At 39.3% G+C, this 26,952-nt stretch overlaps 8 protein-coding genes across 8 annotated transcripts; 4 read left to right on the top strand and 4 right to left on the bottom strand.

Moving 5' to 3' along the window:
- Nucleotides 1-452: 452 nt before the first annotated feature.
- Nucleotides 453-1,869, bottom strand: PHYBLDRAFT_184715 (hypothetical protein). Its single transcript, XM_018438978.1, has 3 exons — nt 1,750-1,869; nt 1,589-1,693; nt 453-1,500 (listed from the first exon to the last, which is right to left on the bottom strand). The coding sequence occupies exons 1-3, from the start codon at nt 1,843-1,845 to the stop codon at nt 544-546; spliced, it is 1,158 nt and encodes a 385-aa protein (XP_018297290.1). The 5' UTR covers nt 1,846-1,869; the 3' UTR covers nt 453-543.
- A 248-nt stretch (nt 1,870-2,117) lies between these two features.
- Nucleotides 2,118-4,895, top strand: PHYBLDRAFT_105951 (glycoside hydrolase family 13 protein; the record flags this gene model as incomplete). The annotated part of the gene is made up of 10 exons (XM_018427928.1): nt 2,118-2,191; nt 2,367-2,536; nt 2,591-2,703; nt 2,774-2,960; nt 3,026-3,652; nt 3,703-3,875; nt 3,984-4,144; nt 4,226-4,457; nt 4,532-4,780; nt 4,848-4,895. 10 exons carry the CDS (start codon nt 2,118-2,120, stop codon nt 4,893-4,895), a joined length of 2,034 nt encoding a protein of 677 aa, XP_018297289.1.
- Nucleotides 4,896-7,132: 2,237 nt separating this feature from the next.
- On the top strand, nt 7,133-9,414 carry PHYBLDRAFT_154100 (hypothetical protein; the record flags this gene model as incomplete). The annotated part of the gene is made up of 9 exons (XM_018433297.1): nt 7,133-7,359; nt 7,447-7,540; nt 7,596-7,699; nt 7,776-7,867; nt 7,928-7,972; nt 8,074-8,522; nt 8,598-8,742; nt 8,839-9,009; nt 9,083-9,414. The coding sequence occupies 9 exons, from the start codon at nt 7,133-7,135 to the stop codon at nt 9,412-9,414; spliced, it is 1,659 nt and encodes a 552-aa protein (XP_018297288.1).
- A 103-nt stretch (nt 9,415-9,517) lies between these two features.
- PHYBLDRAFT_179041 (hypothetical protein) lies at nt 9,518-15,241 on the bottom strand (the record flags this gene model as incomplete). The annotated part of the gene is made up of 17 exons (XM_018438090.1): nt 9,518-9,859; nt 9,957-10,073; nt 10,150-10,577; nt 10,637-10,838; nt 10,906-11,006; nt 11,062-11,193; nt 11,316-11,539; nt 11,619-11,994; nt 12,094-12,338; nt 12,422-12,677; nt 12,754-12,975; nt 13,028-13,372; nt 13,438-13,588; nt 13,659-14,372; nt 14,446-14,710; nt 14,775-14,981; nt 15,037-15,241. The coding sequence occupies 17 exons, from the start codon at nt 15,239-15,241 to the stop codon at nt 9,613-9,615; spliced, it is 4,437 nt and encodes a 1,478-aa protein (XP_018297287.1). The 3' UTR covers nt 9,518-9,612.
- Nucleotides 15,242-15,481: 240 nt separating this feature from the next.
- PHYBLDRAFT_162323 (hypothetical protein) lies at nt 15,482-16,905 on the bottom strand (the record flags this gene model as incomplete). The annotated part of the gene is made up of 2 exons (XM_018434600.1): nt 15,482-16,299; nt 16,401-16,905. The coding sequence occupies 2 exons, from the start codon at nt 16,903-16,905 to the stop codon at nt 15,482-15,484; spliced, it is 1,323 nt and encodes a 440-aa protein (XP_018297286.1).
- Nucleotides 16,906-18,249: 1,344 nt separating this feature from the next.
- PHYBLDRAFT_14428 (hypothetical protein) lies at nt 18,250-20,236 on the top strand (the record flags this gene model as incomplete). The annotated part of the gene is made up of 10 exons (XM_018431182.1): nt 18,250-18,379; nt 18,427-18,548; nt 18,620-18,648; nt 18,798-18,912; nt 18,961-19,005; nt 19,068-19,150; nt 19,208-19,396; nt 19,486-19,534; nt 19,586-19,765; nt 19,853-20,236. Coding segments are annotated over 10 exons (1,326 nt in total), but the record flags the coding sequence as incomplete, so codon positions are not given.
- Nucleotides 20,237-21,474: 1,238 nt separating this feature from the next.
- PHYBLDRAFT_15006 (hypothetical protein) lies at nt 21,475-23,019 on the top strand (the record flags this gene model as incomplete). Its single annotated transcript, XM_018432387.1, has 4 exons — nt 21,475-21,564; nt 21,618-21,775; nt 21,829-22,089; nt 22,155-23,019. The coding sequence occupies 4 exons, from the start codon at nt 21,475-21,477 to the stop codon at nt 23,017-23,019; spliced, it is 1,374 nt and encodes a 457-aa protein (XP_018297284.1).
- A 2,052-nt stretch (nt 23,020-25,071) lies between these two features.
- On the bottom strand, nt 25,072-26,537 carry PHYBLDRAFT_56433 (hypothetical protein; the record flags this gene model as incomplete). The annotated part of the gene is made up of 4 exons (XM_018440215.1): nt 25,072-25,241; nt 25,321-25,489; nt 25,591-26,424; nt 26,505-26,537. 4 exons carry the CDS (start codon nt 26,535-26,537, stop codon nt 25,072-25,074), a joined length of 1,206 nt encoding a protein of 401 aa, XP_018297283.1.
- Nucleotides 26,538-26,952: the final 415 nt, after the last annotated feature.

The raw sequence follows: 26,952 nt of genomic DNA, 5'->3' as shown, positions 1-26,952 counted from the left end.
GGAGGAAATCCAGAAAAGTGGGATTTTATCTGGTTTTGTGTGACCACCAAAAAGAACCAGCCTTTAGATTTTATCTGCTACAAAAAAAATCTCTACGGAATTTAAAACAGATAAGAAAAAGAAAGTATTTTTGTACAATTCAGATCTTCAATTGAGCTCGACACACAGACCTATGTGTGTGTGTATGTGTTATAAGGTTACTTAATATTCTTACAGACACAATGCAATTGCGTTTATTGTATCATTTTATTATCAAAGAGCTACAAAGCAAGAACTTTATAATGAATAAGGCTTAACTTTAGCGAGTATCTACAATGCAGAATTGGTAATTCTCGATATTTGATAAAGAAGGATATACAAACTTCATTTACAAATGACACAAGCAAATTAAGTTGATATATAATTTATACTCAAGATCTCATAAATGATAACAGCTTATAAAAGCCAAGATTATATATACAAGTGTTTATTGTTTAGGCAGTAGAATATTCCACATTTTACCAAGTAAACATAAACCAGTTTCATTTAGGAACCAGGTGTACTTTATACCATATAAAGATTAATAAGTTCATCTGAAGCAGCAAGATGGTCTATCTGCTCCGTAGTTCCAAGTAAAGCAAGACGGATAGCCGATTCGAGCAGTAAAAGAGATGATGGGAACCGGGATTCGCGCTGTTCATTGGTCTTCTTATCTTCTTTGCGATCTTCATCATCTTCATCATCATCTTCATTATTGTCTCCATCAGTCCACAGCTCAAAGGCATACCAATCCGCATCCTGGAGTTCTTCTTGTCCAATTTCCGGTTTAGTTTCAATTGCTTTTATTTGTCCATGCTCATCTTCAGCTGTCTTCTTGACCTTAAGGACAAGTACAGGAGTCTTGGCATCCTCGATGTTCAAAAGCTCTCCGCTTTGTGTGTAATACATCCGCTTTACTTTGCTCACATCTAAAACCAATGTCTTTCCTTTCAATGTCTTTTCCTTCTTCTGGCTCTCCCCAAGTTCCTCGTGATAAAGTCCATCGTCTAGATCCTCTTTGATTACTAGCTGGTAATCAATACCAGATCCGTGCGATTGAAGCTCCAGACTACATTTGTGAAACTCTTCTTTCCATGTGAATGCCGTCTTTTCGGCAGATCGAGCATTTGCAGCAAAGAGAGAATAAAGCTTGAGACAAAAGACAGGTCTGGGTTGGGAAGCCTTTGGCTTGGCTGCCTCAACACAGTAAGAAGCCTGGATGAGTTTTGAGCTCGAAACTTGATCCTTCCCAGTAGTAGCCTCGAAGCTTCTGAGAGCAAGATGAAGAAAAGGGACCACGTCGTCAACATTGGCCAGAACCTGCTTGAGGCGCAATGTAATGTAGTCAGCTTTCAGGTTATTTTGAGCGGTTTCGACTGAAAACTGATTAATATCTCGCTCCAAGTAGTTACACATCTCCAGTGCTGGCTCAAGATCTGTGTTGCCATCTGCTACACTGCGGGCAATGATATCCAATGTCGGCTTATTTCCCCAACAAAAAATATGTATTTAATTATTGTAGTCCTTTGGGGGAGGAGGATAATCCTGGCGTGGTACAATAAAAAAATACCTTTAGGTTCTTTATCTTTAGATCAAGCTGTCGTTGTAAAGGCTCTAATTCGCTAGACTTTTCTTTGCTTTTGGGTTGTTGAGTGATATAGGTGGTGACGTTACGCTAATGACGGAATGAGTTCATGACAATATTCTTTTCAAAAAAAAAAAGTTGCTTACAATGGCTGCATTCGTGGCATGACTGAGAGCAATTCGTGACACTGTGGTCACAGTGGTCATGGCCAGCTTTCCAAATAGATCCTCGAGAGATGACATGACAAACAAAGAAAACAAGTCAAGTCAAAGCAAGACAAGGTAAGACTAGGCAAGGAATATTACTGCTGTTATCTTAATGACGTGGTATTACTTATGCCGCATCCTAAAAAGGAAACCGGAACACTTATACCACCTGGGAAGCAATCATCCCGTTCATTCAGTTCTTTCTCCTCTTTCTCTGTTTCTTTTATTTTTATAATTTTTAAACAATGACCACAAGCCAAAAAGTTGAAACATTTCAGTCTGAGGTTGAGCCTGGACGCGTCTTGACTATGCCAAAGGATGGAACTGGCTTGACAGTCCTTGACCCCTGGCTGGATCCTTTCAAGGATGCTCTGAGGGAAAGGTAAGCCTATAATGTACATGTATATACATGTGAATATATGCGTGCATATAAGTTTGTGTATTTGCACAAACCCATACACACCCACACACACACACACACACATATATATATATATATATACGCACATCTGAAATGATATCTGAAACTGCTCTTTTCAAAAATAAAAATATCATAGATACAACTTCTTTAACCAGTGGCGCGAGAGAATCAACACATCTGTTGGTGGATACGAGAATTTCACGAAGGGTTACGAGTACTACGGTTTCAATGTTTCCAAGGACGGTACAATCACTTACAGAGAATGGGCGCCTAATGCGGTTACTGCCAGTCTTGTGGGAGACTTTAGTAAGTCCCCTTTAATTTGTTTCAAGTTATAAGCCAATTAACACACCACTATAGACAATTGGGATGTGAACACACACCCAATGAAGAAGAATCAGTATGGTGTGTTTGAGATTGTCTTGCCTCCCAAGGCAGGCAAGCCAGTCGTTCCTCATGGGTCCAAAGTCAAGGTAAATATTTATTGCTGTTATTGTTATTGAGTTATTCGGCTGAAAGCTTATGAAAATCTGTTTGGGTTAGATCTCCATGACACTGCCGGGAACAAACGAGCGTATTTACCGTCTCCCTGCATGGATCCGATACGTCACACAGGATCTCAATGTTAGCGCAACGTACGACGCTGTCTTTTGGAACCCAGAGAAGACTTACACGTTCAAACACCAAAGACCAAAGAAGCCCGAAAGCCTAAGGATCTACGAGGCTCACGGTAAATTGAAATTAACAAATTCCCTCAACCCTAAAAAAAATTCTAAAACAAAAAAAAACAATTAGTTGGAATTTCTTCTTCTGAACCTAGAGTTGGCACTTACAAGGAGTTCACTGCCAACATTATTCCACGTATTGCGTACCTCGGATACAATGCGATTCAACTGATGGCTATCATGGAGCACGCTTATTATGCCTCTTTTGGTTACCAAGTCACTTCTTTCTTTGCCCCTTCTTCCCGCTATGGAACCCCGGAAGACCTTAAAGAGCTTGTTGACACTGCTCACAGCTATGGCTTGACTGTCTTGCTTGATGTTGTACATTCTCATGCCTGCAAGAATGTGTTGGATGGCCTGAATATGTTTGACGGCAGCGACCACTGTTACTTCCACGAAGGACAAAAAGGTCGCCATGAGTTGTGGGACTCTCGCTTGTTCAACTATGGAAACTATGAGGTCTTGCGTTTCCTTATGTCTAATTTACGTTACTGGATGGATGTGTATCAGTTTGATGGCTTCCGCTTTGATGGTGTGACTAGTATGCTCTACAAGCACCATGGAATCGGCTACGGGTTCTCTGGAAACTACCATGAGTACTTTGGAGATCTTGTTGACGAGGAGGGTGTGATGTATTCCCAACTTGCCAACGACTTTTTGCATGAAAAATATCCTACCGTGATTACTATCGCAGAAGGTAAGTCCTACGCTCGTTAATGTTGCACTGTTTCTTATCCGATCTGGTAGATGTGTCTGGAATGCCTGGCTCGTGTCGCCCTGTACGCGAAGGTGGACTTGGATTCGACTACCGCCTTGCGATGGCCATTCCCGATACCTGGATTAAGCTCTTAAAGGAAAGTTCAGATGACGCATGGTGCATGGGCCATATTGCACATATCCTCACAAACCGTCGTCACTTGGTGAGTAACCTGTTTTCCTATCTATATATATATATATATATATATATATATATATATATATATAAAGAAGAAGAAAAGAAGTATATGACTGAACCTCAATTCCTATAGGAAAAAACTATTGCTTATTGTGAATCCCACGACCAAGCCTTGGTGGGTGACAAAACATTGGCGTTCTGGATGATGGATAAGGAAATGTACACAAACATGAGCGACTTGACTGAATTAACACCGGTTATCGATCGCGGAATGTCGTTGCACAAGCTTATCCGGTAAGCATTTTCGAGTCACATAAACCAACCCTTTCGCTCTCTCATCAATTTATACACACATACACACATATATGTATTCAGATTGGTTACGCACGGCCTGGGCGGAGAAGGCTACCTCAATTTTGAGGGCAATGAATTTGGTCATCCAGAATGGCTCGACTTCCCTCGTGATGGAAATGGATCTAGCTTCCATTATGCCCGTCGTCAGTGGAATGTACTTGACGACAAACTTCTTCGATACAAGTATCTCAATGAATGGGACAAGGCTATGCAAGAAACTGAAGAAAAGTATGGCTGGCTACACAGTCCACAGGTCAGTGATTTTTTTTTTTACTTTTTTTTTTAAAAAAAAACTTGAATTAACATGTTCTATAATTATTATTATAGGCCTATGTCTCTCGCAAGAACGAAGGGGACAAGGTGCTTGTGTTTGAGCGTGCAAATGTTCTATTCATTTTTAACTTCCACCCTACAAACTCCTACAGTGATTACAGAGTTGGTACTGGCCAGGCTGGCAAATATAAGATTGTATTGAACTCGGATGATAAGAAATTCCTTGGTCATGGAAGAGTAGATCCCAACGGGGAATTCTTTACGACAGAGGGTAACTGGGATAACAGAGACCATTGGCTTCAGGTAATATATAAATATAGATATAAGAAAGGTTTTTCATTTCATCGTTATTCACCCCATTGTGCTTTAGGTCTATATTCCCAATCGTACTGTACTTGTTTTGGCAAAGAGCGATTAAGAAACAATAGCGAAAAATAATAATACAAGCAGAAAAGCAAAAAGCAAAAAGCAAAAATGCATGCATTAGTGTATAAATAAAAAAAACATGGTTCCTAAAGATGTACTCTCAGAAAGAAAATCAATAATTGTTTCCATGGTATATTTTGACTAGAGTCTTTAAAAAATCCAGTCTTGAAATTAGTATAATTCTTAAGAGCATGTTTTCTGTCTTTGGCCTATTTAAAGGGCAAGGCTTTGATATTCAGGTTATATGATGTGTGTGTGTATGAATAATGATGTATATATCGTATTATAAAATATTATTTCATTTTTATAATAAATAGATAAATCAAACTAGCTTACATTTGTATCAACTTGATTAAGTATACTGCTCTTAAAGGCTGACAATATATCATAGGATAGATGTATACAAGTCGTTAAAATGAATAAGGACAACAAGTGTATTTTCTGGATTTTCTGGATATTTTGTATTTTGTTGATTTGTTTCAACCATGCCGTACTAAGCCGCTCAACCAGTTTTATCAAGACTATATTTGTGATAAACAATTAAGATAATCCTAGAAAGGACACCAAGATTCGCAGGCCCCCTTTTTAAGATTTAAATGCGGGGAAAGAGATCATTTTCTCCAGTTACATATTCTATACTTTCCCATCAGACAAATTAAATCAAAATCAAAATCAAAACAAATATATAGATGCCCATCAAAGCTCTCTCTCTCTCTCTCTCTCTCTCTCTCTCACATATATATATATATATATATATATATATATATACTTAACTATATAACTATTATGCATCTAAGCACAGTCAATAAGGTCATTTTATTCAATATGGCCTGACTCTACTCAAGGTGTGTCTGGTGTAATGCATAAGTACGAACACAAACCTTGTTTCCATGGTGATGGGAAAAACGGGGGGTTTCCCTAGTCTGTTGTTTGATGTACGACTATAAGAGTGTGGGGTGAGATGACAGGGACAAAAAGGTGAGAAAAGCAAAGGTAAAAGAAAAAAAATGCGTGAGACAAGTTCACATGCACCATAACTTTTAAGCAAAAAATAAATAAAAAATAAACGTCTCTTACAATAATAAAGAAATAATAATAATAATAACGTTTACTTCTTTCTTTCACTTCTATTTCAACTCCCCACTTTTACTCCACACTGTCCTCATGGCAAATACACCTGCAGGACTCGTCGCTATTCCTCTTGAACGCAAGGTTCTTCTGCCTCATGTGGTTGCTCGTGTCGTTCTCCGTGGAAAGGATGCATCAAAAATAATCAAACGACATTCCGCTGCCACACGACAGGGTGTTAAGTTTCATATAGCATGTATTCCGTTAAAGAGTCTCCAGAATGATCCCAAGGTACGCGAGGATAGAAAAACCTCCTCAGCTGAAACAGACGAAACGTGTCAAGCGTCTTTTGCTCCAATTTCTTTTGTACCTCCATCGAGTGAGTTGGAGATGAATGCTGATGAGAACCAACCCGAGGACGAAGAGTCACTTGTACCACATGGGAAACGTAAAAGGCTCTATGAATTTGGTTGTACTGGAACCATCATGAGAATACAGAGGCTCGACTCGGACATGTTTGGTATATTTATCGAAGGTGGAAAGCGATTCAGAGTTCGAGGTTATAGTCAGGACAGTGAAGCCATTTGGATTGCAAATGTAGAGTACTTGGAAGAAGCCAACAGTAAATACAGTGAAGAAATGATTATTTTCAAGGCACTCTGTCGTAGCTTTGCTACACGTATGCAGACCTTGTGCATACCCGAGAGTCTGACCAAACAGCTCTTAAATTTAATTAATACCGTACCTATGCCAGCTCTAGCTGACATGGTTGTTTCTATGATTGAGACCTCATTTGAAGAACGACTTATGATGCTCTCTGAAGCTAATCCCAAAGAACGTCTTGAAATGGCATCTGCCTGGATCACTCGCCAATTAAATGTTAGTAGAACTGTAAAGGCTCCTTTTTTTCCTGTTCACATGACTAATTAGACTGTGGCTCTCTCAGGTCCTTCAGATATCGAAAAAAATACATTCAGGTATTGAGACAAAACTCACCCAGAAACAACGAGAATTTTACCTTCGTCAGCAGGTAATAGGCCTATATACATAATATTGTTAATGTACTATTAAAGTGACCAGAATAAATGCTTATGGTAGCTTGATGAAGTAAGAAGCGAACTACACAACTCACAGCCAGAAGAAGAAAAAGAAGAAGATGATATGGAGCGGTTGAACCGTCGATTGATCGAAGCCCAACTTCCAGAAGAAGCCCTAAAGGTGGCTCGCCGCGAGCTTAAACGTATCAACCAATTGCATCCTACATCGACAGAGTGGGCAGTTAGCCGTAACTATCTAGAATGGGTCACAGATTTACCATGGAGTAACAAATCAAATTCTGTCCTGGACATTAAACGCGCTACACATCAATTGAGCCAAGATCACTTTGGGTAAATTCTAAATGTATTTTGTACCTTTATTGAATTATTTGTTCGTTTAGAGTTATAATGAAAAGAAAAATAACGTATCTCTTATAGACTGGAACATGTAAAGAAGAGAATTATCGAGTACTTGTGTGTAGCGAAACTCAAGGGAGATCTAAAGGCTCCAATTTTGTGTTTTGTCGGACCAGTACGTAATTATAATAATAGTTTTGCTTGTTATGTTTAATAATGCATTTCTTTAGCCTGGTGTAGGCAAAACATCTCTTGGAAAATCAATTGCTATCTCACTTTCTCGAGAGTTTCATCGTATATCCCTTGGTGGAGTTCATGATGAAGCAGACATGCGGTAAGGATACCAATTCTTAGGAAGACTTTAGTATTGTTATTTTAAAAAAACTAAATAGATAATATCCTTTTATTAGAGGACATCGTCGTACATATGTAGGCGCAATGCCAGGACTTATAATTCAAGGCCTTCGCAAATGTGGCGTGAATAATCCTCTTTTTCTTCTAGGTATGTTATCATTATTCTAAATTTTGGAATGCCCTTATTCAATTTTCTTTCTTTTCTTAGACGAGATTGATAAACTCGGTCAGACTTCCAACCATGGAAACCCAGGTTGGTACTTCTTTAAAGGAACTAAGCAAATAGACTTTTTTTTAAAGAAAACATTGTTTGAATACCTAAACAAACTAAAAACTGCATCTGATCCCATGTAGCTGCAGCATTATTGGAGATCCTGGATCCTGAGCAGAATAATGCATTTTCAGATCATTACCTTAACATGCCATTTGATCTGTCTGATGTTCTCGTGATTGCTACAGCAAATTCACTCGACACTATTCCCGAACCTTTAGTAGATCGTATGGAGGTTATTCAACTTCATGGATACACATTTGACGAAAAACTTCATATTGCCAAAGCACATCTTCTCCCAAAGCAGATCATGGAGCATGGTATGGATCAAAGTCAGATATCTATAAATGATGCCGTCCTTTTTAAACTGGCCGAAAGTTACACTCGCGAAAGTGGCGTGCGCCAACTTGAACGCACAATAGCCACGCTTGTTCGTGCAAAATGCGTTGAGTTAGTCCACCTTACAGAGTCTGGTCGAGGTCAAAATTATCGTTCATGTATTCGATTAGATGACCTTGATTCGCTTCTAGGCGTGAGTATTTTCTCGAATTCAATAACTTTGGATGACTTGATACTTAATTAAAAAAGTCTCGTTAATTTGTTTTAGTCCCCAACTTTTGAAAAAGAGGTAGCCGAGAGAGATTCACAGCCTGGAATTGCTACTGGCTTAGCTTACTCTGGAAGTGGACAGGGTGGTATTCTTTTTATTGAAGCCACAAAAATGCCTGGCACCGGAAAACTTCAACTGACAGGTAAAACGAAAACGATTGGATTGGTTTATGCTCATTTAATTAAAAAAAAAAGCTTTATATTATTTTGGGCTATCCGTTGATATTGTCGACTGGCAGGATCACTGGGTGAAGTTATTAAAGAATCTGCTAACATTGCCTTGAGTTGGGTAAAATCTCATGCTGAGATTCTCAAACTTGGGTCTGGAAAAAATATCAATATTATGGATCGATGTGACGTTCACATCCATGTTCCAAACGGTTCAGTGCCCAAGGATGGACCAAGTGCGGGTACGACTAAACTGCTATTTATATAGTGTGTATATTGATGGATGTGGGTCTTAAATAATAATAATATATATAGGGATTACGCTTGTAAGTGCTCTGGTCTCTCTATTTTCGCGACACGCCATACCAACTACCACAGCAATGACTGGCGAGATATCACTCCGCGGACAAGTCTTGCCAGTGGGTGGAATCAAAGAAAAAGTGATTTCAGCTCATCGAGCAGGTATAACCAAAATTATCTTGCCATATCGCAATAAGAAAGATGTTACAAACGACATTCCTGAAAAACTTCAAAAGGAAATGGAAATTGTCTATGCAAAGACCATATGGGATGTACTACGTGCTGCTCTTGTCAGTGATGGCACAAAAAATGCATGGGTAGCTCCACCCTATGAAAGCGTATTGTAAAATAGGAGCAGAAACCAAAATCAAAATAAAAGCTAAATAAGCACGCGTATTTTTCGCCACTAAGCTCAGAACCCATTAAGCATATAGTTTTATCTACAATGTTAACTTAATCGAAATGTTCTTTTATTGGTGGTTTATTTATTTCTTCCAAGCAAAAAGAGAGGTGAGATTTAGAGTTGTGCCAAAATAAATACATATCTAGTTTATAATGGTAACAATTTGAGGCAAACTTGGCCATTGGACAAAATAGCCAGTGCTGTCAGGGTGTTCGTCCCTGTATTGTGAAGTTTCAATAGTTAACTTCCAACGGTTGACATCATAGACGCCAGGAAGCTGGAAAATAGCTTGTGCCTCTAATGTGTTAGTCTCATCCGGGTGCAAAGTACCCGTAAAAACCGTAGCACCTGTCCAATGGAATGGATGAATGTTCAGAGTTGGTTTGGCACTAAAGGTGATAAAAGCAAAATCACATTTACACATATACACATTAATAAGCTTTCTTTATGCGGTACTCAAAGCTAATTTCCTTGACGGTTATGTACCTTTTCTGAGATTGAGCCACTTTGTTCTCTGTCCAAGACATGAGTTCAAGCGTATATGTTGCAGTCTTGTTCCACGAACAATTTTTAAGCACGATATCTACAGGAACTCCAAGAAGCCTAAGGTTGCAATGTTTTAACTTTTTAAACAAAAGAAAACGTAAACATTTTTCTAACCTGGATTTTATTAACTTACCCTTCATCTTCAAAGTCGTGATTTATAGTATCATTGGTCTTAACCATGAGTTTGACCGGACTCTCGTCCTTGAGCACCTTATTCTTAGTCAGACTAGACAAGAGGGTCGCTCGCTCCTTGGCAGTCTGTTCAAACATGGTTCGGCCCGAGTTACCTTTAGAGGATGTGACTTGTCCCTGGAATGGGTTTTGTACAATGCCAAGATTAACGCCGATAATATAATGATGACCATGTCGTTTCATGTTTGGGATATTCCAATATATTGTAAGATCAACATCGCTCGAATTGTACAGTGTAAACATCGTATCGTATTTTTCTGGTGAGATGTTCGGGAACTGACTTTGGAGATTTGAGTTACGCCAATGCACACGAGAGTTTAGGGCAAACATCTTTAAGGGAACTGTATTAAAAGGAATCACGGTATCTCTCTAATTATCACAAAAATAAGTAAATATATGAATTCATTTGGTTAAACAAATTTACTTACAAAAGAAAGTTTGCTGACGTGCAGGTCAACGGGTGGGGGTGGTTCATGATACTCTATGTTATTAAGCAAGGCTTCAAGTGCAGTAGAGGTCCATGCCTCGGGACACAGGGATTGTTCTGTTTGTTTTGCTTTCTTTTGGATTTTGTAATAGGCAAATGTGGTCTGTCTGGGTGGGATAGATGTTTTGGCCTGAATGTCTTGTCTAGAAAAGAGACCAGTATATCAGTGTAAGTTTTATTTCAATAGAATTGTACTAATCATCAACTTACGGAGAATCAATGTTGATACTCAGCGGTGTAATAGTCCACACTGGGCTAGTTGCAGAAATTTGGTTTAACTGGAAATTGGCTGCCACTTGAAGATTTTCAATCTAGTAAAAATCTTTTAGTACTTCTAGTAGCTTTTTTTAGCTTTAAAATGCGTACCTCAATACCAAGAATATATTCATTTACAGCAGTTGTGCTTGGACGCGTAAAAGCGTTGATCTTGAGAGAAGGAAGGACTTGAAGGTTAACTGTATAACGTAATGTACGGTGGGCTATAGCACCATTGCCTTCCTAGTACGTGTTTTATATATTGTTAGTTAAATTATATCATGTATGTTGCAAATATCACTGTCTTGTATCTTGACCAAGACAATACAATCCATTAAATGAAATAAAGAGAAAAACAGACAAACCTCTGACTGGTATGAAAACAAAAACTTGAAAGTGTGCTTTCCAATGCGATCTCCTCTGATCCACAATGGAACTAAAGTTGTTTTCCCGGGACTCACTACACCTCTTTCATTGCTTTTCCCACCACCTTCAGCTGGCAGGGGTACAGAAATCACACTTGAGTCAAACAAAAGATTGTCAAACTTGATTTCCTCCTCTTTTTGATGTTTTGAATCTGATTCCCCAGCTAAGAAAAAGGTACATAACCATAAGACTTGTATCAATATCACATATTATTATGTGGTATATAATCTTATTACACTTACCATACACATGCTTATCCATTTCTTCTGGATTACCAATACAAATGAAGCTTGGATGGCTCGATTTTAATCTCAGAGCTGTCATCCCTTTATTACCCTTGTTGTTAATCTCCAATACAGCCTGGACGAGTTCGCCTGACAGTATAGTTTCAGGTATCCCGTGGAATGCAAGGTCTAGGAGTGGCATAGGAGAAGTAACAATAATATCGAGGGTGTGGTCTACTGCATATACAGGTGTCATCAATTGCTCTCGTGTACTGTGCAAACGCTTTCCTTTTTTGTGGAAAGGTTTAAAAGTGTGAACGAGATCATTAAATGTATAATGGAGTCCCTTGACAGCAATAGATCCCTCGCGACGGGGGATAATAGCCAAACTTATCTACAATATTAGAGAGAGGTAGAAAGAGGAAGTTAGTTAGGGGTTAATAAACAATATAGTGGGCCCGAGATTTAAGCATGTTGTATTTAAAGTTCATACCATCCTCTTCTCTAAAGGTTCAAGGAATATCTCTGATACTTTTTCAAGTTCAAAATCATCAAAAGCGTACATGTTTGTGCCTTCGATATGAGCACCATAGATCATGGGCACGTTCTCATCTGATTCTGTGGAAGTATCTGTATTATGTTGCAATGATTCACGATGCTTGCAACCAAGAATAAGCTGACTGATAGTGATGGCTACTTGTAAAGGATTGAAGAGGCTGATGTGTACCAGGAAAGGTTCTATTTTTTTATTTTATAAGAAAAAAAGGACATATAGATTGGCATTATTAAACATATTATATTCATGAACTATATCACCTTACCTCCCACTGCACAAATAGGGCGTTGATCATCCTGTTGTTGTATCGCCAAAGCTTTCTTGGATCCCGCAATATATCCCTTTGCAATGCTTTCTTCGAGTAATTCTATTTCCATAGTAGACCATTCTTCTTGGTTATCACCTGTGTTAGATTGAGTGTTGGAAAGTGTAACATGCGTGGAATTGTCATCAATCACAGGAAGAGAGAGATGGGGTAGAGCCTCCTTTAGGGGGTCAATTCCTGCTTGTGTAGTGTATTGCTATTCATTTTTTCTGTCTCTTTAGTTCCATTATTTTACAGTTATCCTTATACCTAACGATATGCTCCCTACTTACGCGGTAAATAAACAGAAATTCTCGAATGTGAGCCGCCTGCTGCTGAGGCATTTGTTTAGCATCAGCTAGTACATTAGTGAAATATTTAACAGCATCTTCTAACTGCCCAAGATGAAATGCCTGTCTACCAAGTGCAAATTGAATGTGACTTTTCGCCACTGACCACTCTTGCCCTTCGACAATGTGGGCGGCAAGTTTATAACATCGGAAAGCATGTTGACGCTGAAATTTATGAGCATCTATTGTATATAATTTGCCACACAGTATTGCTTACCTGAGATGCCTTTCCATACCGGTGGCCAGCCATAACAAGGTGAAATCCATATTTCCGAGCCATGGGACTAGGTGTGCGTAAGAAACAATGGGCTGCTTGCTCCAGAAACAGAGCCGAGCGTAAATCCGAGTCTTCACCTGTCATTCTTACAAGTGCTGTAGGAACTTCCTTCCACATACGACGTGCCTTAAGCAGCTCATAGTACATAATGGTTGTACGTGTTGCGTGGAATGACGATCGACAACGACCGAGGTACTGTTGTACAGCGAGTTCGAAATTGCGATCGACATCAAGCTTATTACTCAATGGTTGATTCATCATGAGCTGGCAAACACCGATCATTTCCTGAAATCCAGTTTATCAGAAAAAAAAACCCCCGTCGTCGGCACCAAGATATATACACAAATTACCTGTGTACCAGCGTGGTATTTGTAAGCCTTTTCCGTAGCATAATCACGACGGACATTATCGTAAATAGCATGTGCGAATTTAAAGTCTCGCAGCATAAAGGCATAGTCTGCCAGTTTTCGCATCTGAGCTTCGGGTGCCCCATAAGGAAATCTGTGATCGGATGAGTATAAACATCAAAGAGAAGGGAGGAAGATATGACGGACGTAGAAGACCTACATACATCGTCAGGGTGTTTGTGCCAACAGGTGTGTTGGGCCCTGTGGCAGGGATACTTTGGATGGACTGAGGCGATGAAGTACGAGAAGATGTACCAAAGAATCGACGACCAGCTCCAAATACACGACCAGTAATTCCTCGCCGCGCAGAAGCAACTTGCTCGTTCCAATGCTGAACATTACGTTCCATAAATGGTACAAGGCTTTGAACAACAAGTTCTTTAATCATAAACTGTGTATTCTGAACATCATCAACAGTTAAACAGCGACCATATTGCATGGCAGGCGAGGCTGCGCTACCGATGAGGTGCATATCGTGAGTAGGTAATCTTGTACCATCCTCAAGTGGACTACTCATATCAAGAGGTCCATTCTGGAGATTAGTGCCATGAGTAGGTGGTGTGAAACTATTAGTGTTTGATGAAGCTGAGTTAGAGCGTCGATGCCCCGAAGGTGAAGGTGAGAGAGGTGTTGAAAAAGAAGAATTATTGGGGGAAAGGATCTCAGGACCAGCTAGGGTACTGGTACGTGCTTGTAGGCGAGACTCGATGTTGAGAGAAGTTGGAAGTTGAGACCATATGTCGCGAATAGCATTGTTCTCATCTGTATGTTGGATAGAATCTTCAAACAAGTCAGATGGTGGTGGGCGTGAGTTGAGCTTTAACAGGTGGCAATGCAATCCGAATGTTTTCTTCATCTTATCAAATACTATTTGAGACCTATGAGTTGAAATACACACCCAATGCATTAATTTGTAGCAACCACCCCTCTTCGTTGTATTTTCTATCTTACTGCTCGAGGGTGGTCTGTTGTGGATCATGGAGTAGAACATAGAAACGAAGAATATTGGGGTCAACATAGGGTTTATCGATAGTAAAAGAAGGAACGTTTGGATTGTAAAGCTGCATTATGGTGCTCATAGGGTCTGGGTTGGCTGAGGAGATGACAATAAGGACAGCGACAGGATGGTCAAAGGTTTCATGCTCAGTGATTCCACGAAGTGAGAGCATCATGTGTTTAAAATCGGCGTACCAAGGCATGAGTTGATCCAAAGAAGCTATATGACTCATAAGACAAAGAACAGTATGACCATATATATATATATATAAAGGAAAGCTTACTGTCTAGATAGTTGTCATCAACATCGCTGCGGGACTTGATATGAACAATATCACTGGCAGCAGGATCTGATCCACATGCTCTCACATGGTCATCCATCACGTCCATCAGTGCGCGATGGTTTGGTTCGTCGAGTTTGTCGATAGCTTTGAAGCGTACACAGAAATTGTCGATAGCATATGGTGTACCTTGGGAATCGCGAGGGGTAACTGTTGAATAGAATAAGTATATGTTTTTTTTTTACTCCGTTCGTTAGTTTCAAACCTCTGCCTTGAACATGTTCCCCAAATGGCTTGATAAAGTCGGCGAAAGATGGGATATGATTACTTTGGCAAATCTCATCTGCGTCGGGACTAGCTGCGATTGCGATTAGAGGTGAGAGTGAACGGGCAATGTGCTCTCGCGGGGATGGGGATGTGGGGATTCCCAATAGTGGTGAGAGAGGCACTGGTAATGGTTTTTCAGGCATTAGTGGAAGGAAATGAATACTACAAAGTGAGACAGACACAGCTATACAGCCTGAGCACGTGATGTCATCAGATGGACAAGATAGTGAAGACAAAAAGAATCATTGTTTATATGTGTGTATGAATAATAAGATAAGGGTAGCAATGCAAAATGGACGTGTAAAATGCAATAATTATGTAGCAGTGCAATGGAATACAGAAAAAAAAATAAAAAAATAAAGAAAAATAGACATAGAATATGTTTAGAGCTCCATATGAACCCCCATATCAGGGAGTAGCCTGCTCTCGGTGCCTGTCTGGTCTGTAAGTTCTGGTTCAATATGGCCTATATCATGAGCATGTGTAGGGAGTGTAAGTTCGTTGACGACAATGGTTGCTTGATTATTTTCGTGGACACTTCGGCGAGGATCCGCTTCTGGTGCAGTAGTAGTGGTGGTTGTGGTTGTGGGAGGATTATGATTGGGAGCAGTAGTCCCTGGGGCGGAGGCAGAGATTGCGGTTCGTTCTACACACCACCAGCGGTGACCATCTGCCCATGCCTTGCTTTGGCATGCTTTGCTACAATATTTAGCTTTACGACAGCGGCGGCATTTTGCAAATTCGCGGGGAAGGAGTTCCCATTTGCCACAAGCCATATTAGCACAACGGCGGGTACCTCCACGAGATTCGTCTTTGCGACATGCATTACGCATTATAACGCCAGCCCAATACTGGATACCAGATGGATGAAGTTTATGGCAGAAACGTTCGACAATAGAAAAAACATTGTTGTCGTATGCAGTGTGAAAAAGAGTGCGGATGTGTGGATACTTGGACAAATAAGCCAGTAATTGCAAAGAAAACATAATGTCTTCTTCGCGGTAGAAAACATTATCAATAGATGGCGAACGAGGATCCTGCCATGTAGGAGCAGCGCGTGGTAATTCACGGGTTATACGATTACGACGGCGTTGTTCAGGGCTCGTCTTTGGATAAGGTGCGCGACGAATAATACGGTTGTGTGCATTTGTAGGAGGTTTAGTTGATGCTACTGTGGTGGCAGTAGTAATGGGAGGGGTTACTGATGAAGAAAACAGCAATAACAAAGAGAAGGGAAAAAAGGGAGACATGGTTAGTAAGCAGCTGACAAAGAGTGTGTGCAGGTTTAGTCGGAATACCAACCTAATCCATCTAGTTCGTTTGTGAGAAGTGAGGACAATGAGTGTAGAGACAGTCTTCGTACTGGTATTGGATTTGGGTCTGGATGGCTACCTTTAGTGCGTTCACTTTCTTGACGAACTATTTCGAGAGCTCTTAAAAAGTTTTCAAGCACTCTCAGCACTATCGGTACCATCCCTGCTTCAACTACTTTGGTTCTGATATGCTCAGTGCCTCTAACACCCACATTCACTACACATTGGAATGCAAGAGACCATTTCCACAAACTACGGCGATCAGTTTGGGAATTGCTAGGTGAAAGCACACGAATTAGCCTTTCTAAACCACCATCAAGACAAAGAATCTCCCGGATGCGCGGTGATGTCGATGTCAAATAGACCAGATGCGTTAAGGAGTTGATAAGTGGTAGTGTAGCAGTGCAATCCAGCGCACGACGATCATAAAGGGCTGATGTAATACATACAGCAGCCTTGCTCTGAGCTGGAAATGACAGATTGGGTTCACGCATTACAATTAAGTGAAGAAGTGGAAGAAGAAAAAGAGAACGAAACCAACTCTGCTGCAATCCCTTTTTCTTTCCCGCTGCACCAATCGAACGCAGCCCACAACGTCATGACACACGCCGATCACGTGAACTCAAAACATTACCACAGGCCACAAGCCACCTCTCCTTGCGTCACTCTCCTCATTGCCATGTGCCGCAATCAATCGATACTGAGCGACAACCCCCCAATAAAGAACAAGGCTTGGCTGATCTTGTCTTTACCCACTCGAGATACTTAGATTTTACCATTTCTGTCGGTTTAACTTGAGACACCGCTTTCGTGTCACTTTTCACCCTACGCGAGTCCACATGAGAGCACACAAATTAAAGGCGGAGAGTTTTGCGAGGAACTTAATATGGTTTCATTTTCTATCGGTTTTAGAAACATATGAAACCGTTGAAGTAAAACAAAAACATTTTGTAAAACACTCTTTGTCATTGCTTTTTATTTTTTTTTTAATTGTAGGGGGTTTCCTTAAATGCTGTACTATGCTGTGCTGTGATGTCCTGTGTGTTGATCCTTATATGACACAAACGCAGCACATCGGTTTCCATAGCAGCCACTCGCTCAATTAAGCGAAACTTTGGAACGGTCAAACTAAAGATCCACACCCGAAAATCTTTTTTTTCTTTACCACATGTCTTTTAATATCCGACCGAGGCACTTTGGTAGTGTCTCAGGGGTGACACTAAAAGGCAGGTCAAATCAGAGACTTATTGGAGCAATCTCGTCCCTGTAGCACTTTTTATTTGATTTTTCCAAAGGGCACATAAACCCGTCATGCCAACCGCTCAAAATTCTTCTCGCCATTATGTTTCGTTTGGAGTATTCCAGCTTGAACCAACTTGTATTGATTAGCTCTTGTCCGTTGACTATTTTACTCTCACAATATATATTTACATATATATATATATATATATATGTGTGTGTGTGTAGATGTGAGTGAATATATAAATAATTATATGTATTAGTCCTATAAGTCAGACAGCCCAACTGGATCATAAAACCAAATTCCAAAGTCCAAATAAGATGCAAGCAGTATATTGCTTCTTCGTAGCAAAAGGCATAGGCGCGTGTGGCAAGAACATGCATTCTGGCGGGTACTGCTTTCTTTACTTTACAACCGGGGAGGAGGTCTGGCCATTTGAAGCTCAGCGGCTGGAAATGCGCTTATGCACACCATCTCTTAGGTTCTTACTCCATATCTTCTTTTCTTTTCCCCTTCTCTCTTTCTTTTTTTCCCTTTCCCTCTACCTTTTTATGATCTACTAGTCATCTTTAACAACAACAAACACACACACTCTCTTATGTCCGTCGATCTTATACCCGGCGAATTTACGACGTTTTCCGTGGCGATCGCCATCTTAAGCGGTTTTATTATTTTCTTTGGTTACGTCTCCATGTTCCTTAAAGAGAGACTTTTCCTCTCTGAAGCACGTAAGTAGTAGCCATATCAATGATCAATCTCACTCCTGTCTCTTTAGTTGTTGCGGTCATAGTAGGAATTATTGCAGGACCATTAGTGACAAACGGAATTAATCCTTATAGTTGGAGAGATAACGATGAGATCACAAAACAGCTCACTCGGTGCATTATAGCCATTCAAGTAAATCATGGACCTCATTTGATTTTTGTTGGCTAATGTCTAATACTGCCTATACTACCATGTCCTAATAGGTTATGGCTGTAGGGATTGAATTACCAAAGTAAGCACGTTTTCTAGTAATATATTCATATATTCATATCTACTTTTTAGAAAAATAAAATAAAAACTAAAGCTAAAGCTAAAGCTAAAAGTCATATTATGTATTAACCCTCATTTCATAACTTGTTTTCTTTTCTGTTGTATCTAAAGACATTACATGAAAAAAGATTGGAAGACAATGATCATTTTACTTCTTCCTGTGATGATTGTGATGTGGATGGTCAGTGGGCTCATTATCTGGTGGATGGTCCCAACAATTAATTATGTAGGTCTGGTAAATGTTAGACAATCATGTTACTGATTTTTTTTGTAGATCGAAGCACTTGTAATATCAGCCTGTATTTGCCCAACCGATCCTGTAAATATCTTATTATACAATATTATAATAAAGTCTTATCAGCTAATCTCGCTCTCCAAAAGATCTTGGCAAATTCAGTCGTCAAGGGACGGTTTGCGGAGAAGCATGTCCCTTCACACATCCGCAATGCATTATCTGCAGAAAGGTTGGCTCATGACAGAGATCTAATCCAATATAAAATATTAAAGTGTCTGATTAATAGTGGTGCGAACGATGGCATGGGATTTCCATTTCTTTTTCTGGCTATCTTCATTATTGGCGAAGATGATGTCGGCCAGGCGGTTGGGAAATGGATTTACGAAACGTGTCTCTTTCAGATAGCACTTTCGTGTGTCATTGGCGTCATTGTCGGCTGGGCCGCACGCAAAGCATTACAATGGTCCGAGCGAAAGTAAGCGGTTTGAATAAATTTATGGATATATATATATATATATCTATATATTATTATTATTATTATTCTCTTACAGTTAATTATACTAGTCATCTCATCGATAAACCCTCTTTCCTGTCTTTTGCTATCGCATTGGCTGTAAGTAATGTGTAACGTTGCATCCGTGTACACGGTCTGACATCCGATTAGCTATTTCTTATGAGCATGACAGGATTTTCCGGAAGTGATGATGTCCTGGCCTGCTTTGTTGCTGGGAATGCATTTTCGTGGGACGACTGGTTCAGACAGGAAACGGAAGAAGCCCATTTTCAGGATGTGATTGATATGATGCTCAACCTCGCAATATTTGTGTATATTGGTGCCATTATTGTAAGTATTTAACTGTGCAATGCACTCAAGTGCTGACCTCTAAACAAACGGCATATGAATTTGTATGCCTCTCTTCTTCTACCCTAGCCCTGGTCTGATTTTGGTAATGCCGAGCTGGGCCTATCCGCATGGCGACTGGTGGCCATGGCCATTCTAATATTACTCTTTCGCCGCCTTCCAATTGTCGTATTACTCAAACCTGTTATGCCAGCAATGAAAACTTACCAAGAGGCTGTTTTTACAGGCTGGTTTGGTCCCATGGGAGTTGGTGCTGTGTTCTTATCCAAGATCGCAAAAGAAGAATTAATGAAAGTTTACACAAATCAAGAAGAGCCAATATCTGTAAAGGTTATCAACCCAATTGTGCTATTTATTGTTCTATCATCGGTAGTCGTTCACGGCACGACGATTCCGTTATTTAAGCTTGGTAAGAGTATCCAGACACGTACCCTTTCGATCTCAAGCATTACCAGCAGTGTAAACACCAATATACCAAAATATCAAAAGTCCCACCCAGGTAATCTCCGGCGAAGTGAAGAGGGTCGACGCGGCAGGTTAAGTCGTGATATTGATGGACCTATGACCGAATTACAACGCAACACACTTTTCAACACTATTCAACACGACTGTAGAAACAAAGAAGACGGCGTAATGGCAATTGTCTCTCTTTCCGATCATAATACAGGGCCTGGTTTTCTCATAAATATGCACGAGAACCGTCCAAACGCTCCCTTTGGAAAAGAAGATGACGCAAAATCCTACAACGGCCTAGATATTGACCACGAGCCCCAAGTGGCTGACTCGATCATACCTCACTCTGGTTTGTATCTACAGCATCCTGGAAGCTCGGCAACACTCGGCAGCCAGACCATTCGCTTCCTCGAGCCTGTCAACCCCCGAATAGTGACCCCCGTAATTGAGAAAGCCGATATCAATCTCAAGAAGCCTCGCTCAACTTTCAAGCCAAAAGAAAAGAAGGAGTTATTGGACATACCCAATGACACCCAACACACCAGTATTTATGGTCTATTTTCTATATTCCGTAAAAATAAAGTACCCAATGAAGAGAGTGCTAGACTCGAAGACGGTGATGAAAAAATAATCAATCTTGAAGCAACCCCAGTTGCCAACTGTGACCCCTTACCTGGAGCTGACAACCCGGAGATCCTTTATACCCATCCCCAACTAGAGATTTGGGAGCAAAGAAATCATATAGTTGAAGTCAATGATGATTCATCTTCAACAGCTGTCATTGATAAGGACGATCCAGACTGGATACACAAAACCATCGAGACTATCGAGACTATCGAACATGCAATCCTAAGCCAACCTCTTGATAAACCTTCTTTTCCATAGAAACAAAAAATGTTACAATCACTAGACTCTCTTAGACACAGAATCTCACACTATATTATTCTATTATAATCATTACTATTTTTTTCTCTGTTGGCCTCACGAAACCTTGTAAATTAAATTAAAAATAACACCCTTTATACACACACGATAATGATGGTTGGGCTTCACCCTTTTTAAGGTCACGTGAATAATCGACTTTTTGCATTCCATTAGAGATTCTCTCAGCAACATTTTTTTGTATCCTTCTTTTCTTTGGCTTGAACCCACTTGTCATGCCTCGCCGAAGTTATAATGACGACGATGTGGTAGCCACATATTCCGAAGACCATCGTTCTACTCAAAAACAAAAATATATGGCACCAAGCACAGTACGCCTTGCATCTCATAACAAGACCAGAGTTGCATACTTTCACGATGAAGGGGTTGGAAACTACCATTATGGAGTAAGCCACATTGAATGTCTCATTTTCTGGATCATTAACACATGCTTTCTCAGGAACATCATCCAATGAAGCCCCATCGCCTGACGTTAACGAATCACCTTGTACTCAATTACGGTCTACACCAAAAAATGGAGATCTTCCAACCAAGACGAGCGACCGACACTGAAATCTTGGAATTCCACGCCGAAGATTACGTAGATTTTCTCAAGAGGTAGGCGTTAAATCCTACGCCCATTCATAAATTTAATCCAAGGATATATGCAGAGTGACGCCAGACAATGCAGAACAATTTGAATCTCTTTTTCAACGATTTAACGTAGGAGATGACTGTCCAATCTTTGATGGCATCTACGACTTTTGTCAGAGATATGCAGGAGCAACCATTGAAGCCTCACGAAAGTTGATTGCCAATGGGGCAGATATCTGTATTAATTGGTCAGGAGGACTTCATCATGCAAAAAAGTGTGAAGCCAGTGGATTTTGTTATGTTAATGATATTGTTCTCGGTACACTTGAACTTCTACGGTAATTATTAGAAGGATATATATTTCATAGTATTTAGTACAATCTTTCTTCTTTTTTATTTCTAGATATTTTCCTCGTGTATTGTATGTAGACATTGATATTCATCATGGAGACGGCGTACAAGAAGCCTTTTACCTGACAGATCGTGTAATGACTGTATCTTTTCATAAATATAACGGCGATTTCTTTCCGGGAACTGGACACATTGACGAGATTGGATCTTCACTTGGAAAATACTATTCAGTGAATGTGCCTTTGCGAGATGGAATTGACGACGATGCATATGTGTGGTTATTCAAAGAAGTAATTGACGCAGTGATGGGAACATTTCAGCCATCGGCCATTGTACTCCAATGTGGTGCAGACTCTCTTGGCTGCGATCGATTGGGATGCTTTAATTTAAGTATCGAGGCACACGGTAGATGTGTTCAAATTATCAAAGGATTCAAGCTTCCACTACTGGTTGTTGGTGGTGGTGGATACACGGTTCGAAATGTCGCGCGATGCTGGACATACGAGACATCGATCCTAGTCGATACTACCCTGTCAAATGACCTTCCCCCTAATGAATATCGCGACTTTTTTAGACCTGACTATAAACTTCACCCCCACCTTTCTGGACGTGTCGAAAATCAGAATGACCGCCAATACCTTCTTAAAGTACGCGAACGTGTTATGGAACAACTTCGCTATCTTGATGCAGCACCTAGTATTCAGATGCAAGAAATTCCTCCGGATATCCAAGGATTCTTGGACGGTGAGGCAGAAATACGTGATGCTAAGGACGATTCGGAAGCCGGTAAGGATAGGCGACGTTCTGGTGGCCGAGTGATTGTAGAAGGAGAATGGTATGAAGACGACAATGACAATGATGGTGACGCCAAGGATTCAAGCTGGCAAAAAAATAATGGAATGGAGCTTGATGTGTAGAATGCTCTTCCTTATTGATTTTATTTATACTTCTATTCCATTTCATCTTATCCCTTATTGCTTTCTTTCTGTACCATAATTATACAACCCTTTTAAATATTGTATTTTTCTTTACAAAAAGTGAAAATCTTTGTACTAGAAAAGATTTTGTGGATTAAGAGTAACAATACCTGTACATGAACAAATTGAAAACCCTAAAATCAAACTGTTTTAAGACGAAGAAAATAACGATAATAGTAAAGAGTAAAAATATAAGCAAAATATACAGATAGAGGCTTAAATTGTCTCAAGTATTATTAATACATAGTTTTCCATTAGATGTTTATATATATTTATGTACAGATTGTTGAAGATTAAAGGGTCTATTGTTTTGCTTCTTTAAAGAGATAAAAATATAAAACAAAGCAAATGTACAGTGTATCAAACCCGAGATTGTATAAGCTTGGTACGACCTGCTATATATATACATATAAATTGATCTTTATATACAATCTTTTTCTAAAGAAATAGATATAACATATAATTATTGCTGGGATGCATATTTTAATGTGTCTGTAAGGTTTTATGAGTCAATACACTTCATTCTATGATTAGTATAATATTTTGTTGGAAGAGACTAAGCAAGGCAGCACATAATTATCTTGGTTACTTGCTTAACAATATAGCAATGCTTATTATATTGAATTTCACACAGACACATGTTTATACACCTTATGTCCAACTATTCTATTGGTGGATAATATCTTTAATGCCCTACACATGATATATATAAAGCCTATAAAAGAACCATAATAACTGAGTATATATAAAAAATACCAGCATGAATTATCCTGTTTAGCAGGGGCGTATCGAATAGCCCAATCGGAGCAGTTTAATGTCCTACTCAGGACATTTCTTAGCCAATCACATTCCATAATAGGAATGTATGGCAAAGAGAGAAAAGAAAAAAACGTAATGCTATGGGAGAGACCTCATATTTATAGTTATTTATAGTGACTTGTCTGTGACTGGAATTATAGATATTCATATGTCAGTAGATGCATTCAGGGTATGAGATAACTACTAACCTGAAGGTAGAAACATGAAAGGGTGTAAATTCATGCATTTGGGGTGGGAAACAGGGGTAAGATTATTAGCGGTACTTTAAAAAGTGCCAACATTTTGATTGTTTATATGCATGTCTTTACGCCAAGTACCTAAAAAAAAGGACATATTACTAAACTTACTGATAAACGCAATGTTTATATACAGTGTCAAGTTCATATATTCAATTACATGCTTGCATACTAACATCAAAAAAAAAAAATAAAGAAGTGTGGTAAGATAACAATATACACTAATCAACTTATATTAGTTACACAAAACATTTGAACTCAAGGCAGAAGCATATTAAAAGCCAAGAGATTAACTTGTCTTTGTAGCCTTTTTCTTTGTAAAGAAGAAATATAGAGACTGATTAACACTGTACTCCCATTCTTTAAAATCAGAAAAAGATATATATATTGATCCTCAAACTACAAACCATTATTAAATTAACTTATTTTTAATGATAACATTCCCAGTCATATCATTGATGGAAAAACTGATTTTGGTTAAGTTTTTATTTAAAGAATCAAAAGTCGTAAAAATAAGATTATAAGTCTCATGGATAATTTTATATGTTACAATTAGCTAGATTTTTAATACCTCAAATTGACTTACGATTCTAAATAAAGGGATTCAAGAGTGAGACTAATTGGGCTTAATAAAGCAACTATATCTTCTTTTTTTTTAAAAAAAAAAATGCAAGCATTAAAATGTATTTCATTAATAAATGCATATAAAGCTTCACACCTTGACAATAAATCGCTTTTTTCACGCCTATTAATTATTTAAGTTTGATGTTGGTTGCTTTAAATCCTCACTGCTCTAGAAATCCCTGATCTGAATATCTATTGTATGTATATAAGTTGTGTCTTTATGGATTTTACTCGAATGAGTTGAGTGGTAAGCCATTTTGCAGCAAAGTTTAATGTTGAAAAAAGTAAAACCAAGAGACAAAGTGGAAGTTTTCTACTTGTAAAACTCAAAGTTTGTATCTTCCTTCTTCACATTCGCCTTGTAACCCTTTTCGATATCTTTACTGAGGATAACATATCGATTCTTTCGAACAGCTTGCATGCCTGCTTCCTGGCATATAGCAGCAATCTCTGCGCCTGATAGCTTATCTGGCCGTGAGACGACTAGAAAGATATTAAGGTCGTATTAACAAATTTATTCATTCTCTCTAAATCACGCCATATATATACACACTATACTTACATTCTTCCAGATCGACTTCTTCTGAGAGATTCATTTTTGATGTTACAGTAGAGAAAATAAGACGTTTCTGGCGACGGTCTGGTGTAGGGAATTCAATCTTTCTATCCAATCGACCTGGTCTTAAAAGGGCAGGATCCAAAGTGTCCGCTCGATTGGTTGCCATGATAACCTTTTTATTTTTCATCAAATAAGTAATCCTTGTTATTATACTATTATTGCATAATTGTCTCTTCTTGTTTATCCCTCTCTCTATCAATCTTTTTTTTTTACCTTGACATTTGAGGTTTGGTCAAATCCATCCATTTGATTCAACAGTTCCAGTAAGATACGCTGTACCTCTCTATCTGCGCCTGTCTGTGCATCAAAACGTTTGGTAGCAATCGCATCAATTTCATCGATAAAGATGATTGATGGAGAGTTTTCCCTTGCTAGTCTGAATACATCTCTAACCATGCGCGGACCTTCACCAAGATACTTTTGTACAAACTCTGATCCCACCACACGAATAAATCCAGCCGTTGAATGATGTGCTACAGCCTTTACCAGCATAGTCTTTCCTGTACCCGGTGGGCCGTACAGTAGAACACCACGCGGAGGATCAATACCGATTTGTCGATAGAGATCAAAGTGGGTGAGTGGCAGCTCTACTGCCTCTTTAATCTCTTGTTTCTGAATATCCAAACCACCCACATCCTGATAACCCACATCTGGACGCTCATCTGAACCCAACATAGCAATGCTGCTGTCAGCCTCTGGGGGAAGTACATCGACAAGTGCGTTTGAGTGACGGTGAAGTGCAACAGACGAACTAGGTTTCAGTAGCTCTCGGTCAATAGTGCTGAGAATACGAACGACATAATTGGAGCCTGTGGTTGATCCGACGATTCCGGTGTGCTGATCGAGTGGTTCCAGGAACTGACCAATGACTAATGGAACAGATTTAATGCGTTTGACTTCTTCTTGGGATTGAATGAGTTCTCGTTTCAGATTCTTTTGTTCATCTTTGACATATTCTTCCTGTATTCCGAGAAACTCGAGGTCGCGTTGGAGTTTCTTTAACTTGACATAAAGGTCATCTTCTGACAGTTCTTCCAATACAGTTGCCTGAGGAACGATTGTGGGGATCTCTTTGGTCTAATGATAGATGAGCAACCTTGGCTAAAGAGTTTAACTATCTAACTTACTTCTGGTTTGATTGCAATTCCGATTTCTTCCATTGCTAGAGATAGAGCAAGCACAAAGTATATAAAAAAGGGTTTACTTACAGAATTACGCGTTAAAAAAGGTTCAGTAAGTCCAAAAACGTAAGCGAGGGTGACGTCGATGACTTTCGTTGGCATGAACACCCTTTTGGGCTGAATTGACCTCCAGACAAATAATAAAAACACTGTAATTAATGAACAAGAAATGGGGTTTTTACAACCAGATATCCGGGTACAGTATTAAGAATATGTTTAAAGCTAGCATGTAACATCTTTATAGAGTTAAGATTTCTATAGTGTAAAGCCTGAGGCTAAAGAAAAAAGGTTATATCATTAGGTTATATTAAATAGCCTTTGGTGGTAGGTAATGTCTTGTTATTGGAGATATTCTATATGTTCAAAATCAAGCTTTTCTTAGAACCATATTATT

Source organism: Phycomyces blakesleeanus (genome assembly GCF_001638985.1).
Source record: "Phycomyces blakesleeanus NRRL 1555(-) unplaced genomic scaffold PHYBLscaffold_2, whole genome shotgun sequence".
In the NCBI taxonomy this organism is placed as follows: domain Eukaryota; kingdom Fungi; phylum Mucoromycota; class Mucoromycetes; order Mucorales; family Phycomycetaceae; genus Phycomyces; species Phycomyces blakesleeanus.
This window is presented reverse-complemented; position numbering and strand designations above follow the sequence as displayed.